General features: G+C 43.7%; 1 protein-coding gene across 1 annotated transcript in view; it reads left to right on the plus strand.

The window, feature by feature from the left end:
* The first annotated feature begins 5,545 nt into the window (after positions 1-5,545).
* The window catches only part of Baz1b (bromodomain adjacent to zinc finger domain 1B), a 63,527-nt gene continuing 48,144 nt past the window's right edge, over positions 5,546-20,928 (plus strand). The window contains exons 1-3 of the mRNA XM_050129280.1: positions 5,546-6,038; positions 15,971-16,087; positions 18,238-18,382. Coding sequence (XP_049985237.1) covers positions 5,932-6,038; positions 15,971-16,087; positions 18,238-18,382 — 369 coding nt within the window. The 5' untranslated portion in view covers positions 5,546-5,931. The remainder of the gene's footprint in view (positions 6,039-15,970; positions 16,088-18,237; positions 18,383-20,928) is intronic.

The raw sequence follows: 20,928 nt of genomic DNA on the forward strand, positions 1-20,928 counted from the left end.
CACGGCAGCTCGACAGCTAGGCTTCTATCTTCTGCACCAGGTAAAATGGCACACAAGCGTACTCACAGAGCGGGATGTGTAGGCAGGAAGACCAGGCGTTCAGGGCCAGTCTTAGCTTAGTGGCACACACCTTTAATCTCGGTGCTTGGAAGGCAAAGGCAAGATTTCTGTAAATTCAAGGCTAGCCTGGTCTACATGGTTCCAGGACAGCTAGGGCCACACGAGAGATTCTGCTTCAAAAGCACTTAGCACACACAGGCAAGGGATTCCTGATGCAAGCTGCCTAGCCGTATTGGTGAGCTCTGGGTTCAAGTCAGAGATTCTGCCTCTGAATGAGATGGAGATCAGCTGAGGACTTTTTGACCTTGGGTCTCCCACACGTACAAAAGTGAACATAGACTTCATTTTGGCTACAGAGTCAAATCAAAGTCAGGCTGGGCTACATGAGGCTCTCTCAGAGATAGTTGTTTTCCTGGGTGGTGGTGTACACCAGCATTTCAGGAGGCAGAAGCAGGAGGATCTCTTGAGTTCAAGGCCAGCCTGATCTACAGAGCAAGTAATGCCAGGACTGTTGCACAGAGAAATCTTGTCTCAAAAAACAAAAAGTAATAGTAATAACATTTTTTATGTGTGTTTGCATGAAACACAGTGTGATGGTGGAAGTCAGAGGACAACCTGCAAAAGTCAGCTTTCTGCCTTATGGGTCCAGGAATCACACTCAGGCCTCAGGCTCCATAGCAAGTGGCTTTACCTGCTGTGCCATTTTGCTGCCCCTCACCAAAGAAAACTTAGAGCAGAAAGTCATTATAATATAGTTTAATACAGAAATAATAACAGCCCCAAGTAGGAGACTGTAGGGAAGGCAAGAAAAGGAGCTAGCTGCAAGATTTTTTTTTAAATATTTATTTATTTATTATGTGTACAGCATTCCTTCCATGTGTGCCTGCAAGCCAGAAGGGGGCACCAAGTCTCATTATAGATGGCTGTGAGCCACCATGTGGTTGCTGGGAATTGAACTCAGGACCTCTGGAAGAGCAGTCAGTGCTCTTAACCACTGAGCCATCTCTCCAGCCCTAGCTGCAAGATTTTAAGGCTGTAGATTAAAATCATCTGATATCATCTAGTTGCGCCCTGACTGCTAACTACTACATAAGAAAGAGGTCAGTGTTGTTTCCATAGAATCAAGAGGAAGGTGGGCAGAGGCATAAAAGATTATAGACTATGGGAAGGGGTTTGTTTCATCATTAGTGTGTGTGTGTGTGTGTGTGTGTGACAGAAGACAACTTGAAGAGCTGGTTCTCTTTCTAATATGCGGGTCCCAGGGAACTGAAGTGAACGCAAGACCTTGGGGTTGGCAAGAACGCTTTACCTCTGAGCTACCCCACCACCCCCAGTCTTGTTCTTTTTGTCCTATTTGGGTTTTTCTGAGGCAAGGTCTCACTATCTAGTCCTGATTGGGCTAGTTACTGTATAGTCCTGGTGGCCCGGAACTCTCAGAGATCTGCCTGCCTCTGCTTCCTGAGTCCTGGGTGAAAGGTGTGTGCCATTTCACCTGGCTGTGTTTAAGACAGATTCTCAGGTAGGCCAGGCTGGCTGCCAACTTGCGATAGAGTTTAGGATAAGCTTGAACTCCTCATCTTTCTTCCTTGTCCCAAGTTCTGGAAGTATAGCGTCTCACCACCAAGCTCCAGGTTCGAGATGTTTTGAGTTTGAGATACCAATGGGACAGACTGAAGAGACCTGGTGGAAGGTGAACTGTTTGGGTGAAGGTTTGTGAAGGGATCCGTGAAGGGACCCATGCGGAATGAGTGGGTGACAGGACCGCTCCATGCGGCAGGGCACAAGGCAAGCCCTAGGCTGGGTCCGTGTCCTGTAGGAGGCTGCATGAGGAAGCCAATGGATGGGCATCTCTAAATGGTGCTTTTCCCAGCAGAAAACCAGGTACTGCTGCCTGGGAGTGGACACAGGAGGAGGTCTGAGGAGGATGCCTGGGAACTGCCAACTTTAATTTTGTCCTTTAGTATTAATCTGTTTATTCAAATGGGAGAGAGGATACATTGCATGAGTAATCATGCTAAAATTATGACTTAAAAAAGTCTTGCATGGGGGTGTAGCTCAGCTGGTGGAGAGCTTACCTAGCACGCATGAAGTCGAACCCCTGAACAACAGAAACCAAGCACGGCACACCTGGAAGCCCAGCTCGGGGTGGTGATGACCAGAGGTTCAAGGTCATTCTCTCGGTGAGTTAGAGGCTAGCCTGGCTTAAAAGAATCCCAGTCTCAAAAACAAAACCAAACCTTGAGTCGTGACTGTCTGCATAAGACCTTCAAAAGACTGGATTCATCAGTGTTTTGGTCGTGGATGGGGAGGGACTCAAAGACCCTGCCCCTCCCTGAGGATCCATGGCTGCTGGGGTGAGCCAGAGGCATCTTCAGTGGTACATACAGTGACTGGTAAGTTCTCCATGCTTCTGAAAGCAGCCATTATGAACCTCATTGTGTCGTATGCATTAAAAACCACGCAGAAACACGAAAAAAAAATCAGAGATGACGACAACAACACAAAATCCAACATGAAAGTAGAAAGGCGTGGTTAATGGTTTTAGTTCAGAAGGAAGAATCAGAGGGAGCAGGAGGAGGACGAGAGAGGGGAAGGGGAAGGAATATGGCCGAAATAAATACTATGAGCCTGCAAGATGGCTCAGCGGGACCTGAGTTCAAGCCCCAGGATCCATGTGGTGGAAGGAGAGCACTGACTCCTGCCAAATTGCCCTCTGACCTTCCCGTGTGCACAGTGGTACCCATGCTCCCCCCACAAGTAAAGAAATCATAAATATAAAAACATGACAAACATATAAAAATGTTACGATGAAACCCATTATTATGTGATTACGGGTAAATGATATATGCTAACAGTAAACACTGATCAAAAGGCCTGATAATTGGGTGAAACGGGGTATGCTTGGAACCATTAGAGAATGAGATTCAGAAGGCAATGAATGATGTGATCAGAGGCACAGAGGTGAAGTCGGCGGAGCTGGGGAGACTGAGGCAGCAACACCTGTGAGTCTGAGGCAACGTAGCTAAATTTTGCCCTGACCAAGGAAGAACTTTTGTTTGTTTGTTCGTTTTCAAGACAGGGTTTCTCTGTAGCTTTGGAGCCTTTCCTGCAAGGCTGGCCTCAAACTTAGATCCACCTGCCTCTGCCTCCCACATGCTGGGATTAAAGGTGTGCGCCACTACCGCCCAGCAAGAGCCCTTTTCTTTACTTTTCCTTGTTTGCTTTCATTTCTCCTCTCCTCTCTCTCTCCCTGCCCCCCACCTCCATAGTCCTGCTTGGCTTCAAACTCACAAGGATCTACCTATTTCTCCACCCCAGCGCTGGGATTCTGATTTCCATGAACATTAAGTGTCAAATCCTCATCTTTTTATCCCTATTATTTTATTTTACATGTATGTATGTTTTGCCTGTGTGTGCCCCACATGTGTGCAATGCCCATGGAGACCAGAAGAAGGGGTCATATCCCCTGGGATTGGAGTTACAGACTTTTGTGACTTTACCCACAATGTGGGTACTGGGACTCAAACCCTGGTTCCCTGGAAGAGCTGTCGGTACTCCTAACTTCGAGCCGTCTCTCCAGCCATTAAGTTTAAATTTATTATTGCTATTATTGATTTTTTTTTTTACTTGTGCAGGGGTTAGGGTTGTGTGCATGTGCCTTCAGAGTCCAGAAGACGAGGCTGGACTCCCTTTGAACTGGAGTCACAAGCAGTTGGGAGCCATCCCATGAGGATGCTGGGACTCCACTCAGATCTTCTGCAAGAGCAGCCTGGTTTTTGTTTGTTTTTAACCTTTGTGGCATGTGTCACCACTACTCTGCAAGCATCTGTCTAGACCTCTTTAACTTTTATTTGAAATTATGCACATGGGGGGTATGTATACAGGGTTGCATGTGTCTGTCTCTCTGGAGTTACAGGCAGTTATGAGCCCTTAAGGTCAAAGCCGTGAATCAGAACAGGAAGCTCTTAATTGCTGAGTCACCTCTGCAGCCCCAATACACACACAGACACAGACACACACACGTCCTTTAATGTAATTTTACTTATTTGCTTATTGTGATGGGGTCTTGCTATTCAGCTCAGACTGACCTGCAAAGACTGTATGTAGCCCATGCTAGCCACGAACTCACTCAGAATTCTCCAGCTTTAGAAGTCTGACTTGTATAAGCCTCATGTATGTATGTATGTATACACATACAAGAAACTTTTACATCATCCTTCCACTTTTTTTTTTAAAGATTTCTTTATTTTTATTATGTATACAACATTCTGCCTCCATGTATGCCCGCACGCCAGAGGAGGGCGCCAGATCTCAGTACCGATGGTTGTGAACCACCATGTGGTTGCTGGGAATTGAACTCAGGACCTCTGGAAGAGCAGCCAGTGCTCTTAGCCTCTGAGCCATCTCTCCAGCCCCCTCCACTTACTATTTTAAAAAGATTTAGTTTTTGGGGCTGGAGAGATGGCTCAGTAGTTAAGAGCATTGCCTGTTCTTCCAAAGGTCCTGAGTTCAATTCCCAGCAACCACATGGTGGCTCACAACCATCTGTAAAGAGGTCTGGTGCCCTCTTCTGGCCTGCAGGCATGCACACAGACAGAATATTGTATGCATAATAAATAAATAAATATTAAAAAAAGATTTATTTTTAAATTGTGTATGTGTGCGTGCATGGTGGGGGTGTAATGCGCGCTTGGGCAAGAGAAGTGGGAACTCCTGGAGCTGCAGTTACAGGCAGTTTCGCGCTACCTGATGTGGGAGCTGGGAATTGAACCTGGGTCCTCCCAAAGCGGAGTACACGTTCTCAACCCCTGAGCCAGCCTTGCAGCTTTTCTTCCACAGATTTTTAAAGAAACTTCTACATTAACCTTCCCTGTAAGTCTTTTAGAGACAGGCCGACTGTCAATCTCCGTTTCGCAGCCACACCGGCTGGGGTCCCAGGCGCCCTAATAGGAAACCTCTGTTTGGGCAGGGCCCGAGTTACTTCCCGCCCAGCACAACTCCACCCGCGGCTCCCCGGGCGTGGCCGAGCGCGGCCCCTTTAAGAGGGGGGCGGAGCGCGAGTGGAAAGACAAAGCCCCTGGCCGCGCGCTCCCCCTCCCCCCTTCGGCGCACCACACGGACAGTGGGTGCCCGGATGTCGGTGTCGCCGTGGGTGACAGATGGTGCAATGTCTGTGTCTGTGTGACAGGGCTGTCTGCTCTGTCCTCGTTGAGTCCTCCACCTTCCGTCCTCCCCGCTTCCTCCCCGTCCCTTTACTTTTTAAGTCCGCCACCGGAGGCCCGCACGCCAGCCCCCGGCTCTTACATAACGTGACCTTTCACCTTTTCAGACTGCCCTCTAGTGCGCTGCAACCAAACTACGTGGCTGGGGCCCAAGGGGCGGGACTGGAGCGCGGAGCGACAGCCGCTCTGAGCCAATAGACTACGAACGCCGCTCAGCCCTCCGCCTATCGAAGCATCCGTCCCAGGGCGCCACGGAGGAGCAAGTTAGTCTGTGCGCTGGCCCGGCAGCGGGGGGGTAGGAAGGGAATCTCCCGCCATTTTTCAATAATTTCCTCCGGTGCCCGCTGGAGAGGAGTCGTGACTAGCGGCGGCGGCGGCGGAGATCGGCGGGAGGCGAAAGGCGCCGGAAGGAGCGAGGAGGATATCTCGGTTTCTTCCCCCTCGCGGCTTTCCCCTCGCTTCCATGGCCGTGGCGCGGTCCCGCCAGCTCTGAGGGAAGCCGGAGTTCGCGCCGCCCTCTCACCCCTCCCCTCCCCCACCGCCCCGGGAGCCAGGCGCTTCGCTCGCTCGTTCGCTCGGAGCCGCCGGGGCCTAGCTCTGCGCGGCCGAGCGGCCGAGCCTCCGGCGCTCCGTGCCCGCCGCTGCCGCGATGGCGCCGCTGCTGGGCCGCAAGCCCTTCCCGCTGGTGAAGCCGCTGCCGGGAGAGGAGCCGCTCTTCACCATCCCGCACACTCAGGAGGCCTTCCGCACCCGGGAGTATCCTTTTTCCGTGCACGCTGTGGACGCCCGGCCGCGGCTGCGCAGGGCGAGGGATGGAGATGGCGAGATGCGGATGGGCCGCGCGCCGCTCGCGGGGCAGCTGTCACCGCACCGGGCCATCCGCGGGCCGCGGTGTCCGGGGCCCTGCATGGCCGGGCTGGGATCTCCCCGGCGGAATCCATCCGGCCGGCCGTCTCCAGCCGTCCTTCCCGGAACCGCGCGCCTCCATCCTTTCCCCCTTACTTTGTCCCCGGGGCCTCGGTGACGATCGCAGTACCAATTCCCTCCTCCCCAACTTGGCTTCGGGCCCTAAGTGACTAGGGGAGGGACGCCGGGTTTCCGATGCGCATTTTCTTTCTCTCCCTTCGTATAAATGAAACCGTCAAGTTAAGTTTTTGAAATTGTACCGGCGCGGTCGCGTGATCCGGCTTGTGCAAGCTTCCGCTGCGTCTTGTGTGGGCAGTGCGGGGACATTGATGTGAGTTGTGGGTTTTGTTTTTCTCCTCCGGAGTGGACTTTAGGCCAGGGATGAACTGACAGAACCGTGGACCACAAAACGCGGCATTAACTTCTCCCCCACTGTAGGTGGGAGGGGGCAGAAAGGTACCTTGATGGTTCTGGTGGCCTTTTCTTCCCCAGGGAACAAACAGGTTTGAAATTTAGAAGCTTCATTTTTCTTTCTTTTTCGAAAGAGTGCTTTGTGTTTATCAGGCTGGTCTTGAACTCTGCAGTCGAGGCTGGATTTGAATTTCTGATCCTCCTGCTTCTCCCTCCCCAGATGGCTTGCTTTCTTTCCTTTTTTATTTTATTTTATCTATTTGCTTATTTGTTTATTTTTTGAGACAAAAATCTTGCTGTGTTGTTCAGGCTGTCTTTGCATAGCCTCTACCAATCCTGCTTGAACTTAGTCAACCTTCCAAGCCTGTGCCACCATTCAATACAGTTAGAAGCAGGTAAACTTTTGCGACATCCTTAACGTTTTCTGTTTTAGGACCGTGAACCTGGTGTTTTAAAATAGCCTCTGCATTTCTGACCATTGCTTTAAGATTTCTGGACCAACCATACCACTTGGTTAAAAGTTGTATCACTTTTTTGCACAGTGGGGGAAATGTTGGATGAATCTTTTAGGTCTTATTTGGGCTTTTTGTGTGTTCGTTTTGTTTTTTTGAGACAGGGTTTCTAGCCCTGACTGTCCTGGAACTCGATTTGTAGACCAGGCTGGCCTCATAGCCACCTGCCTCTACCTCCTGAGTACTGGGATTAAAGGTATGGGCTACCACTGCCTGTCCACTTAGTTTGAAAAAAGATAGATTTCCGTATCAAACTTGCATAAAAAATACTTTTATCATCCCTTTTCCTTTGAAAAGACTAGATTTTGTTTTAATTCCTGCTGTACCTGTAGATCAGAAAGGGCAATTTACTCTTGGCCTTTGCTTCAGACATTTTTTTTTAATTGTATCCCAGGATGACTTCTAACTTATGTTTTGGAAGCTGGCCTTTACTGCCTAGTCCCCCTGCCTCAACCTCCAAAGTGTTGGGATTGCAGATGTCTACCTGCTCAGCTTGATCTTGGCTTTAATATAGTGTTTTGAATAATTAGGATAATTTCCCTTCCCTTCCTCTCATCATTGGGGGCTTGAACCTAGGGCCTTGTACTATTAGTAAACTATATCTTTAGCCCTCTTTCTTTATTTTGAGTAAGGGCATTACCAGAATTGCTGACGTTGGCTCTGAACTCACCATGTGGCTTAGGCAGGCCTTGGACTTTTGGTTCTCCTGCTTCAGCCTTCCCAGTAGCTGGACTTAACAGGCCTTTACTCCAGCACCAGCTAGGGCAGGTTCAGTTTTGTTAGTATCAGTTCTGAATTCCAGTGTTCACCTACAGAGAGTCTTAGAAAAGCACCGCCCCTTTTAGTTTTATCTATATGGTGTTTTGCCTGTATCTGTGTCTATATACCGCTTGTATTCCTGGTTCCTCTGGAGGCCAGATGACAACTTTGGATCCCCTGGAACTGGGGTTAAAGAGCTACCGTGTAGATGCTGGGAATTGAACCCAGGTACTCTGCACTTAACTTCACTGTTGACTCTAGCCCGTGTTTTTTTTGTTTGTTTGTTTGTTTTGTTTTGTTTTTTCTTTTTTTGATAGGGTCTCACTTTGTAGATCTTTCAAGCCTGGAAGTCATTTTGTAGACCATACTGACCTGAAACTCACATAGATCTGCCTGTCTCCACCTCCTAAGTGTTGGGATTAAAGGCGTGCGCTACCATGCCTGGCATTCATGTAGGTAGGTAATTTTGATCATGTGTCTATAGCATCTCTGAGCTGAAATGAGTCTTAAGGGGTCTAGATCCTGTCTGCTTGCCTAGTGGGCTCAAGAGAATTGAAGTTGGTGTGTTAAAGATCATACACCCTGGTTATAATGATGAGAGTTGAGATCACAAACCAGTGCTTTCAGCCATATCACTGTAAATAAACCAAGGGAAGAACAGGGAATTGTGGAACCAGGGCCTTGCATGTGCTGCTGTACTACTGAGCTGCAGTGTCTGTGATATAACCCATGTTGCCCTTGAGTGCTTTAATCCTCAACCTCCCTTGTGAGGGATTTCTGGGTGTTAGGATCATAGTCTTGTGTCATCATACTTCACCTTCTTTTATTTTAATGGAATTAATTTTTTAAAGATTTATGTATTTTATGTGTATGAGTGTTTTGTCTACATGGATGTATATGCACCTCATGTTGTGTTTATAGATGATTGTCACCATGTATTAGTAAGTGCTCTTAACTGCTGAGCCATCTCTCCCACAACTCCCCCCCATTTATTGAAATATTAGTCTACACTGTCATTTTGATATAAGTTGTAGGTAGATGATATAAGGTGTATTTAGCTCTACTAATTACATTATTTCTGCTAATTATATACTTGCTTTTTTTTTTTTTTTAAGCAGTTTCCATGCTTTCACTAGAGTAAAAGTTTACTTCTGGGAATCTAACATAGTCTCTCTATGTCATTCATTCTTCTCTTTATTTGTTTTATTGAGTCAGAGTTCTTACTATGTAGCACTGGTTGGCCTGGAACTCATATATAGTCCTGGCTGTCCTTAAACTCAGAGATTTGCCTGCCTTGGCTTCCTTAAAATTGTATTGTACTACACCCAGCTATTGATTGTTTGTGAACTGTTGATGGTAACACTAATATTATTAGAGGTGGATTTTGTTCTAGTAAGTATACTAAATACTTCATAAAAGATAAATTCCAACTCTTAACAGGTATACTGAGCTGTTTGAAAAATGACCATAGCCAGTTAATTTAAAACTATTAACAAAGGCTTTGTTTATTATTTATTGTCTGGGGAAGATAGGGTGTGTGGTCATATGTATGCCATGGTTTACATTGTGAAGCATGCTAGGCAGGCACCATCAACCATCATAGTACTATTTCCCTAGCCCTTCAGACTTAACGAAAACTGAAACCTGAATTATTTAAAATAGTATGTATTTAATAAACATTCTTTCTTTTAGGATTTCCTATACCAGTATTTAGAACTTTTTAACAGGAGTTCTTTAAAAAGGATTATATTAGAGGAAATTATTCTCCTGGAAATTTCCAGTAGTGGGAGCATGTTGAGGGTGGTTTAGAGTGCTCTGGACTGTGTGGCTGGCTGGTCGGCATGTTTCTTTATGAGGCTATTAGTGGTTCCATGGAGGAGAGCAGATGTATGGTTGAGCAACAGCTGTATTTGAAATATTACCAGTCCTCAATTTATATTTATGGTTATGTTTTTAACAAGATTAATTTTCTTTTTATTTTGATTGCATGAATTATTATAGCAACTTTTTCTATTTTAACTTTAAGCAGTGAGTCAGTGAGTTCTTGAAGGTACTTTGTACTCCTTGAATTTACAGTATTCTGAAATTGAGGCAGGAGAAAAAGGAGTTTTAGACCAGCCTAAAGTACAAGGAGACCCTGTCTCAAAAACAAAAGGGGCTGGAGAGATGGCCTAGTGTTAAGAGCTCTTATTACTGGAGAACCTCAGATTGCGGACTCACAACCCTGGTGGTAAATCCCACTCTGAGGGAATATAATGCCCCCTTCTGGCTTGTGTAGGTACTACAGCACATACAATGCATAGCATGCTTTCATTCACACATTCTCACACCCACACGCACATTTTTTTTTTAATTTTAAAAAAAGAAAACTGGAATTTGTTTTATGTCTGAGTGTTTACCTGCATGAATGAATTACACTAAGTGTGTGCATGGTACCCATGGAGATCCGAAGAAAGGATGGGATCCCTGTGACTGTAGTTACTGGCAGTTGCGAGTTGCCATGTGGGTGCTAGGAATTGAACTTGGGTCCTCTGGAAAGGAGTCAGTGCTCTTACTTGAGTCATTTCTCCAGCCCTGTTTGTTGATTTTGAGATAGGGTCTCACTATGCAGCCGTAGCTGTCCTGGGATTTTTAATGTGGACCAGGCTGGCCTCAAACTCACAGAGATCCGTCTGCCTCTGCCTCCTGAGTGCTGGGACTAAAAGCATGCACCGTCATGCCCAGCCATCCAGCCCTATTTTGCTTTTTGAGTTGTAGTCTGGCTTAATGAAATACAGACTGGCTCTTACTTGGTTTTGAGACAGCTATGTATGTCTTATTTAGCTCTGGCTGGCCTGGAACTTTAGGCAGTCCCTCTAGCCCTAGCCTCCTGACTGGGGGGACTGCAGGTGTCCATCATTATACCCAGCTAACAGTTTTTGATGTCATTTGGCCATAGATGGCCTATTAAGTAAAACTGGGTTTTACTCGTGAACTGGAGCTACCAACAACCTAATATAGATTCATATTTTTGTTGTGTGCATCAGTTGTCATAGTTTCTGAATTTTAGAAACAACTGTTTTAGGAGTTTTATCGTATTTGTGCAGTATATATGACTCTAGAACAGTCTGAGTAGAGCATGCTTGAAGAGTTAGGTAACTGTAAATGGAATTAGGTTATAGTTTTGAACATTTTTTTTTTTTTCGTTTTGGTTTGGTTCTTTGAGATAGGGTTTCTCTGTGTAACAGCACTGGCAATCCTGAAGTTCACTTTGTAGACCAGGCTGGCCTCGAGCTCATAGAGGTCAGCCTGCCTCTGCCTCCCCAGTGCTGGGATTAAATACATGCACCACCACACCTGGCTATGAATAAATCTTTAAAAATTAAAAATAAGGGGGCTGGAGAGATGGCTCAGAGGTTAAGAGCACTGACTGCTCTTCCAAAGGTCCTGAGTTCAATTCCCAGCAACCACATGGTGGCTCACAACCATCTATAATGAGATCTGGTGCCCTCTTCTGGCATGTGAGCATACATGGAAGGAATGTTGTGTACATAATAAATAAATAAATCTTTAAAAATAATTGTTTTATGAGTATTTTGCCTGCATACATGTCTGTATACCATGTGTATGCCTGGTACCCTCAGAGGCCAGAAGAGGGATATAGATCTGGAAACTGGAGTTTCGGATGTTTGTGAGCCACCATGTAGGTGTTGGGAATAAAACCCAGGTCCTCTAGAAGAACAGCCTGTCCTCTTAATCAACAAGCCATTTCTTCAGTTCCCAAAGTTGTAGTTTTGATGGGTTTATTTTTCTGGTTAATTATAGCCCATGCTGATTTCAAAGTTTGTGTGTAGCATGGGCTGGCTTTGAACTTGGGGCAGTCTTCTGCCTCTACCTCCCAAGTATTGAGATTAAAAATATATGATAATGCCCAGTTAATTCACTATAATAGATTATGCCAGATTCGAGTTGTTAATTGATTGACAGTTTGATCCAAAGAGAGAAAAGATAGAATTAAAAGGCAAATCTGAGAGTTTGCTTTATTAGTATTAGGACTGTACTTGCATGTGTTTGTGACAGGCTCCAGCCTTTAGAATGCTGGAATTGTAAGAGTGTACCACCATGTTCATCTTTAGTTACATGGGTTTCTTATTTGTTTGTTTGTTTGTTTTTAAATATTTATTTATTATGTGTACAATATTCTGTCTGTGTATATGCCTGCAGGCCAGAAGAGGGTACCAGACCTCATTACAGATGGTTGTGAGCCACCATGTGGTTGCTGGGAATTGAACTCAGGACCTCTGGAAGAGCAGGCAATGCTCTTAACCTCTGAGCCATCTCTCCAGCCCCTATTTGTTTGTTTTTAAATTTATGTGTATGGGTGTTTTTCCTGCTTGTGTATATTGTCTATGTACTGCCTGCATATATTGTGTCTGGTGGTCAGAAGAGAGTGTCTGGTCTCTGGAACTCTACATATGGTTGTGAATTTAGATTCTGGGAGCTGAACCTAGATCTTCAAAAGCAGCAAGTGCCCTTAACTACAGAGCCATCTATCCAGCCCCTTTAGTTATGCTAGTTAAACCTTCATATGTTGTTGGGCCGAAGCATTGTGTCAGTGTTCTGTTGCTGTGAAGAGACACCATGACTACAGCAACTCTTACATCAGAAAACATTTAATTGGGGCTTGCTTATAGTTTTAGAGGTTTAGTCCTTTATTGTCATGGTGGGGAGGATGGTAGGAACATAGAGAGATGGTCAGAGTCACTGAGAGTTCCACATCTAGATCCACAGGCAGCAGGAAGAGCCAGGCACTGGAACTAACTTGGGGTTTTGAAACCCCAAAGCCCACGCCCAATGACACTTTCTCCAGCAAGGTCACACTTTCTAATCCTTCTGAAGTAGTGCCACTTCCTAATGACTAAGCATTCTTATTTAAACCACCACAGCCAGGTCCTTTTGAAAGAAATAAACATTACTTGGCTAAAGAGAATAAAGCAGCATATTGTGGTAAGAATAGTTCTTGGGGTCCTGAAAAGTAAATGCATAATGACATAGTCTAGAATTTGAAAATGCCTTATCAGTTATAGATTGCTTAACCTTTTGAGAATTGCTTTGACATTTTGTCTCAATTACATGTACAGCAGTTGCTGAAACAAAAACCTCAATTGACATTTTCTCTGAGTGGTTACTTGGGAGTGAGTGACTTTTGGTAACCTAAAATCAGAAATAGAATTTAGAGCCTATTGATTCAACTATCTTTTAACAGTTATTCTCTCTTCCCCTTTCAGTTTTGTTTTTGTTTTGTTAAGATTTATTTATTATGTATACAGATGTGTGTCTGCAGGCCAGAAGAGGTGTATTAGATCTCATTACAGATGGTTGTGAATTACCATGTGGGTGCTAGGAAATGAACTCAGGTCCTCTGGAAGAGAAGCTAATGCTCTTAACCTCTGAGCGATCTCTCCAGCCCTTGTTTTTATTCTTTTTGAGACAGGGTTTTATGTGGCCCAAGTTTGTCTCAAACTCTTTGTGGAGATGACCTGGAACTCCTGATCTCCCTGCCCCTTCCTCCTAGGTGCTGGGATTACAGGCGAGTGACACTACTGGCTTTAAATACTTTGAGTGAGGATAAAGCATGTTGCTTGGAATATACTGGGATTGGCAGCTAACTCTAGTTGCAGCTCAGTTTATTTTCTTAACTTTTAATTTTATTTTATGTGTATCAGTCTGTGAAGGTATCAGATCTTACAGTTACAGACAGTTGTTAGCTGCCATGTGGGTGCTGGGAATTGAACCCAGGTCCTCTAGAAGAGCAGTCAGTACTCTTAACCACTGAGCCATCTCTCCAGCCCTCAGTTTATTTTCTTGTATAGCATCTGTTACTATTGGTGCACAGAAGTAAACTAGTTGTTTATTAATTGAATTTGAGTATGGGTGGCTGATAGTTCCAGTTGGGATGGTGGGAAAGTCACACTATTCTGTTCTCTTCTCCCATCCCACTCAGGAAGACTGAACAACTAGTTAATGGTTAGGTGAAGTTAGTGTTACCAGAGCCAACATGAAGACTGGAATAAATAGTATATCAGAGCCATGATTAGGTAGAAGAAGGACTAATGAGTGGGAAATGAATCACCAGTCTGCATTTACTCCAAACTGCCTGTGGGATGTGGTCATCTTACTTATCTTACTGTAGACTGATTTTTATTTTTAGTTTAGTTTAGTTTAGTTTTTCGAGACAGGGTTTCTCTGTAGCTTTGTAACCTGTCCTGGAACTAGCTCTTGTAGACCAGGCTGGCCTCGAACTCATAGAAATCCACCTGCCTCTGCCTCCCTAGTGTTGGGGTTAAAGGTGTGCGCCACCACCGCATGGCAGTAGACTGATTTCTTTTTTAAAGTCTGTTTTTAGATTTATTTTATAAAATAAAGAGTTTCACTTGGGCCCGCGCGTGCGTGCGTGCGTGCGTGTGTGTGTACCACATTTCTGCTTGGTGTCTGAGGAGGTAAGAATGAGGTACTAAATCCCTTGGAATTGGTGTTATGGATGGTTTTGAGCCACTATGTGGGTGCTGGGAACCTAATCTGAGTTCTTTGCAAGAGCATCAAGTGTATTTAACTAATGACCTCTCTCTCCAGACCCCATGGAATAAAGTTTTTTTATAATTTTTTATTTTATGTGCATTGATGGTTTTTTGTTTGTTTTAGTTTAGTTTTTTGGTTTTTCGAGAAAGGGTTTCTCTATAGTTTCAGAGCCTGTCCTGGAGCTAGCTCTGTAGACCAGACTGGCCTTGAACACACAGAGATCTGCCTGCCTCTGCTGCCGAAGTGCTGGATTGAAAGGCATGTGCCACTACCACCCTGTGTGCATTAGTGCTTTGCCATGGATGTCAGGTTTCCTACTGGAATTACAGATTGTTATGAGCTGCCACGTGGGTTTTGGGAATTGAACTCGGGTCCTCTGGAAGAGCAGTCAGTGTTCTTAACCTCTAAGCCCTTGTGGCATAAACTTTGTGACTGAGTTGTACAGTTTCATTTTACCTTAAATTCATTCCTGTTGGGTGTGGTGGTACATGCCTAGCACTTGGAAGAGAGAGGCATACAGATTCACTTTAGATTTGTGACTTCAATCACTTCCTGAGTGAGATAGGAAAAGAGAATATAATAGTGCCATATATATGTCTACTATGTCAGCTTTTCCCACCATTGCAGCTGGAACTCACTGTCAACCAGCTAGTTACAAGTAAAAAGACCCTTGTCTGAAAAAGTCTTTAGTCCTCATGACTTGTATTTTATTTTACTTCTATTTTTTAAATGGTTTATTTATTTTTATTTTATGTGCATTGTGTTTTGCCTGCATGTATGTCTGTATGAGGGTGTAGGATCCCCTGAAACTGGAGTTACAGACAGTTGTGAGCTACCATGTGGGTGTTGGGAATTGAGCCTGGGCCCTCTGGAATAACAGCAGTCAGAGTTCTCACCCCCCTCCCCCCAACAGGGTTTCTCTGTAACTTTGGAGCCTGTCCTGGTACTCGCTCTGTAGACCAGGCTGGCCTCAAACTCACAGTGATCTACCTGCCTTTTCCTCCTGAGTGCTGGAATTAAAGGCGTGCACCACCATTACCCGGCCTCAGTCAGTGTTCTTAACAGCTGAACTATCTTTCCAGCTTCATGACTTGTATTTTAATTTGCTTTTTGCCATGTGCAACCATGACTGGCTTTTTATAATTTCTTGTGAAATGAAACCTTGGTGAATTTATGAAATTTCGTTTGTATCAAAATATTAAAATTTCTTTGTACAGCAATTTATTGTGTATAGTTTACATATGGCAGTGAGAGGACAGCTTGTAGCAGTCAATTCTTTCATATGGATTCTGGAGGTCAAACTCAGGTCATCAGAATTGGTAGCAGGGTCTTCAGTCACTGAACCAACTAAAGTGGCCCCAGCATTATTATTTTGTTATAAAACGTGGCCAGCTGTTATTATTTTTCAATTATGGTCATACTTTGGATTTATGACTTAAGCAGATTTCATTCTTATTTTATCTTTCTATATTTTGGAAAGGATTTGTGTGTATATTGGTTTTTCGTTGCTTGACTGTTGTTTTCCTGAGCCACTGCTGACAGAGAGTATGAAGCCCGCTTGGAAAGATACAGTGAGCGCATTTGGACATGTAAGAGCACTGGAAGCAGTCAGCTAACACACAAGGAGGCCTGGGAGGAGGAACAGGAAGTTGCTGAACTGTGAGTAGCAGAAGCCTTGCCCTTTGGCACCATCTTCACTGTGTCAAGAAAGAAGGGTGGGAAGCCGGGCGGTGGTGGCGCATGCCTTTAATCCCAGCACTTGGGAGGCAGAGGCAGGCGGATCTCTGAGTTCGAGACCAGCCTGGTCTACAAGAGCTAGTTCCAGGACAGGCTCCAAAACCACAGAGAAACCCTGTCTCAAAAAAAAAAAACAAAAAACAAAAACATGATCTAGATTAAAAGAATCTGAACACTACCATTCAGCCTCTCTTTCCTCAGAAAATGAAGTTTTAAAACTTGATTGACTGGAGAGAATTAATGGAAAGAGATTGACTTTGTAGGGTTCAGGAAAATCCTCATGGAGTTAAAGAAGTCTGAAGACATCTTGGGAGGATGGTTAAGCTGGGGATGGAGGCTGGAGGCTCATGGGTAGACTACAAGGTAATTGACTGCCTTAAAGCTTGATGTGAGCACTGTACAGATAGATTCCTGTCTTGTAAAGTGTGTTAAGAGACTTGAGGTCCAGTAATTAAAGATGTATGGGTAGCTATGGATAGCAGAGTCAAACAAGGTAATATAAAACCTAACATGAGGCTAAAGGTGCAGCTAGCTCTTTGGGTTCAGTCTCTAGTACTTCAATAAAACACACTTAACACTGGCATTTCTGTGATTGTTCACATAGTTGATCCACTCCTCCCCATTGCTTCAAATAAGTATAAAATGATATGGTTGAAATTGCATGTCTAACACTCGATTAGTTTGGTTTTTATTTTCTCTTAAAAGAATCCAACTGTGAATATCTTTGCATATATAGCAGTTTCGGTCAGTGTCATCCAGTTGCTTTTTTTCTTTCTTCAAGGTTAACCTTATTTTCTGGGTATAGGTGTTTAGCTTGCATGTATGTCTGTATACTATATGAGTGCAGTACCCTTAGAAGCTAGAATCCTTTAGCTTTCAGTTTATTTAGTTTCAGATATTTATGAACTGTAATGGTGCTGGGAATTGATCCTGGGTCCTTTGGAAGAGCAAGAGAGTTCTTAACCACTGAGTTCTTCATCCCTCCAGTTGCCTTTCAAAAGGAATAGGCTGTTATCAGGGTCTAAAGACCACTTTGTAGTGTTCACTGCCATCCTGGCCTTGGTGTGGCACTTACAGTTACTGTCTCTAGATAAATAAGTGAAAGTGGTAGCTCATTGTTTGACTTTGGATTAAAGTCAGGAATTGACTGTGCAGTCTTTCCTAAAGCTTTTTTTTTTCTTTTTTTAGCAGGGGGGTGGTTTCAAGACAGGATTTCTCTTTGTAACAGTCCTAGATGTCTTGGAACTTGCTTTTGTAGACCAGGCTGGTATTGAACTCACAGAGATTCACCTGCCTCTACCTCCCAAGTGCTGGGATTAAAGGAGTGCATCATTATGGCCAGCTTCTTTCACGAAGCTTTTATCTGTAAAGTAAAAATGCTCGATATCTTATGGGATATTACGAGAAATGAATGAACGCATTTGAAACATACATAATCAAGGAATGGAATAAATTTTCACTTGAAAAGAAACACACTACAAAAGCAAAATGATGGGGCCCAGTGTGATGGTGGATGCCTTTAATTCCAGCACTCCAGGAGGCAGAGGCAGACAGGTCTCTGAGTTCAGTGCCGACTGCACAGGTTTTTCTTTGTTTTTTAATTTTTTTAGATTTGTTTATTTTATTTTATGCATATGAGTATTTTTGCCTGCATGCATGTATGTGTACCACATGCTTACTTGGCCCATAAGGAGGTCAGAAGAAGCATCAGATTTCCTAAAACTGGAGTTACAGACAGTTTTCAGTTGTTACTTGTGTGCTGCAGACAGAACTTTGGTCCTTTAAATGTTCTTCCCTGCTAAGCCCTCTCTCCAGCCCTGTGGTGTGGCTTTTAATCTTCATTATTTTCCAAGGCTTTGTATGTATTTGCTGAAGAAATGCTTGTTTTGCAGGGAGGATGTGAAACACATTATATGAAATTCTTGAGTAATAAAAATTTTTCTTAAAAAGAAGTATTTGTTTTGCTGTTACCCTAAAATGCTCTAAAATGTCCCTTTTTAAAAAAAAAAAGTTTAAATTGAATTGCTGGGTAAAGTTTTTGTGTTTTCTTGCTAACCCTGACATTTCTGTAGTTTAAAGGAGGAGTTCCCTAGCTGGTACGAGAAACTTGTTCTGGAAATGGTTCACCACAACACAGCGTCCTTAGAGAAGTTAGTGGACTCCGCCTGGCTGGAGATCATGACCAAATATGCCGTGGGAGAGGAGTGTGACTTTGAGGTAAGTACCTGCATTCTTACTTTTTTAAATTTCTTTTTCTTTTTCTTTTTTTTTTTTTTTTTTTTTTGAGACAGGGTTTCTCTGTGTAACAGTTCTTGACTAACCTGGAACTCACTTTGTAGACCAGGCTGGCCTCAAACTCACAGAGATCTGTCTGCCTCTCCTCTGAGTACTGGGATTAAAAGTATATGTCATTACCACCCAGCTGGAAAACTTTTTAAAAGAATATTATCTATCTATCTATCTATCTATCTATCTATCTATCTATCTATCTATCTATCTATCTATCTATCTATCTATCTGACATCTCTGGCTGTCCTGGAACTTGCTTTGTAGACTAGGCTGGCCTCAAACTCTAAAAGAACTTTTACTAAGTTTTTATTATTGTTTTGACTTAGAATGTTACTATGCAGCCCAGGCTGCCCTCTGAGTTGTGGGCATCTTCACACACAGCCTCCCCAGTATTGGTATTATAGATGAAGTGTGTGCACATATGCTTTCTTATTGTCTTTTCTTTCCCTTTCTTTTAAGCAGTGTGACAGATTATTTTAACATAACTTTTCATTTTATTTATTTATTTACTTATTTATTTATTTATTGATGTTTATACATGGATACGTACTCCTGTACTACAGTACATGTGTGGAGGTCAGAGAATAGCCTGTTGGAGTTGGTTTTCAACTTGTAATACTCAGGTTGTCAGGTTTGTTGGCATGTGCCCTTATTATTGAACCATCTTGTCAGCATGAACGTAGATTTATTAAGAAAAGGTGAGAAAGAAATTCAGTGAGTGGAAGTGGCTCTGAAGGGAGAAATATCCAGGAAATGCTTTTCTAAGTAGGAAAAGAAAAATTTCCAGAAACAAAAATAAAGCAACCCCTTACTTTGCATGCTATTGCCTAAATGTTACCTTAAATAGCTTCCTGTCTTCGCAAACTAAGAATGTGATTGGTGGGCTTTTTTTCTTGTTTGTCAAGACAGGGTTTCTCTGTTGCTTTGGGGCCTGTCCTGGAACTCAGTCTGTAGACCAGGTTGGCCTCGAACTCAAAGATCCATCTGTCTCTGCTTCTCGAGTGCTGGGGTTAAAGGTGTGCGCCATCACCACCCAGCTGTTGTTGTTGTTTTTTTTTTTAAGTGGCAGGCTGTCAGCTCAGTGGCATAATGTGCTGTAGTAGCCAGTAGGTAATGAGGTCAACATTCAGTTCATATAAGTCTGTCTGATACCTCACTCTGCTTGTACTTAATTTCATTAATGTATTTAATGAATTTACTCTTGTTCAGTATATTTTATTTATTACATTTGTTTTTGTTTTTTCAAAACAGGGTAGCTTTGGAGCCTGTCCTTGGAACTTGCTCTGTAGATCAGGCTGGCCTCAAACTCACAGAGATCTGCCTGCCTCTGCCTTCTGGGTGCTGACATGTACCAATGCCACCTGGCTATATTTTTATTTTTAATGTCTGAGATTATCACTAGTTTTGTTTATTGGTTGGTTTGGTTTTGAGACAGTTTCACTCTATATGCTAGGCAAGCCGTAAAGTTTAAGCGATTCTCTTGTCTCAGTCTCTTTGTAGTTGTTTTTGAGATGGGGTCTCTCTACATAACCCTACCAGTTCTGGAATTGACTGTGTAGACCAGACGGCTTCCAACTCAGAGATCTGCCTTCCTCTACCAAGTGCTATGATTGCATGCTATATAAACCTGGCTTACTAGTGAGTCTTAATCACATTCCTGATACCAGTCATATTTTGACAAAAAACAGATGGTAGACTTGAATGGTGTAATTGAATTGGGTTTAGTAAAGGGATTTTTGAGATAGGGCAGCAGTTTGATCTAGCACAAACAATACTTCACAAGAAGTCCTGGTTGCTAAAAGCAGTAAGTAGATTGTCATTTCTAAACAAACCTCACAGAAACAAAGGAAGGCAGTGGGTCTAAAAAGTAGAAATGAATTGGGTGGTGGTGACACATGCTTTTAATCCCAGTACTGAGGATCAGAGGTAAGCAGATCCCTTGAGTTCAAGGCCAGCATGGTCTACAGAGTGAGTTCCAGTACAGGTAGGCTACACAGGGAAACCCTGCCTCAAAACAAACAAAAAGTAAGAAAGAGTAGTTATAGTTGTTAAGCATAATTTAGTGATCTGATCTAGCTAACTTGCTTAGAATTTGTCCAGGGGAATATACCAGAGATAAACTCACCTCACTTCTCCCATGTCTGCTTACCTCTGCTTTTTGTGGCTGACATCAAAATCTAGTTGACATGGAAACCCAAAACAGCCCTTGCCAGGTTGAAAAGAAAGAGATGACATAAAAGCAGCAAAAGAAAGAAAAACAAAAAAACAACTAAAGTATCAAAAAGAAAAGCATTGGAGGGCTGGAGAGATGGCTCAGTGGTTAAGAGCATTGCCTGCTCTTCCAAAGGTCCTGAGTTCAATTCCCAGCAACCACATGGTGGCTCACAACCATCTGTTATGAGGTCTGGTGCCCTCTTCTGGCCTGCAGACATACACACAGACAGAATATTGTATACATAATAAATAAATAAATA

The sequence above is a fragment of the Alexandromys fortis genome, unplaced genomic scaffold (assembly GCF_014885135.2).
Source record: "Alexandromys fortis isolate MF-2015 unplaced genomic scaffold, M_Fortis_MF-2015_v1.1 scaffold_312, whole genome shotgun sequence".
NCBI lineage: Eukaryota > Metazoa > Chordata > Mammalia > Rodentia > Cricetidae > Alexandromys > Alexandromys fortis.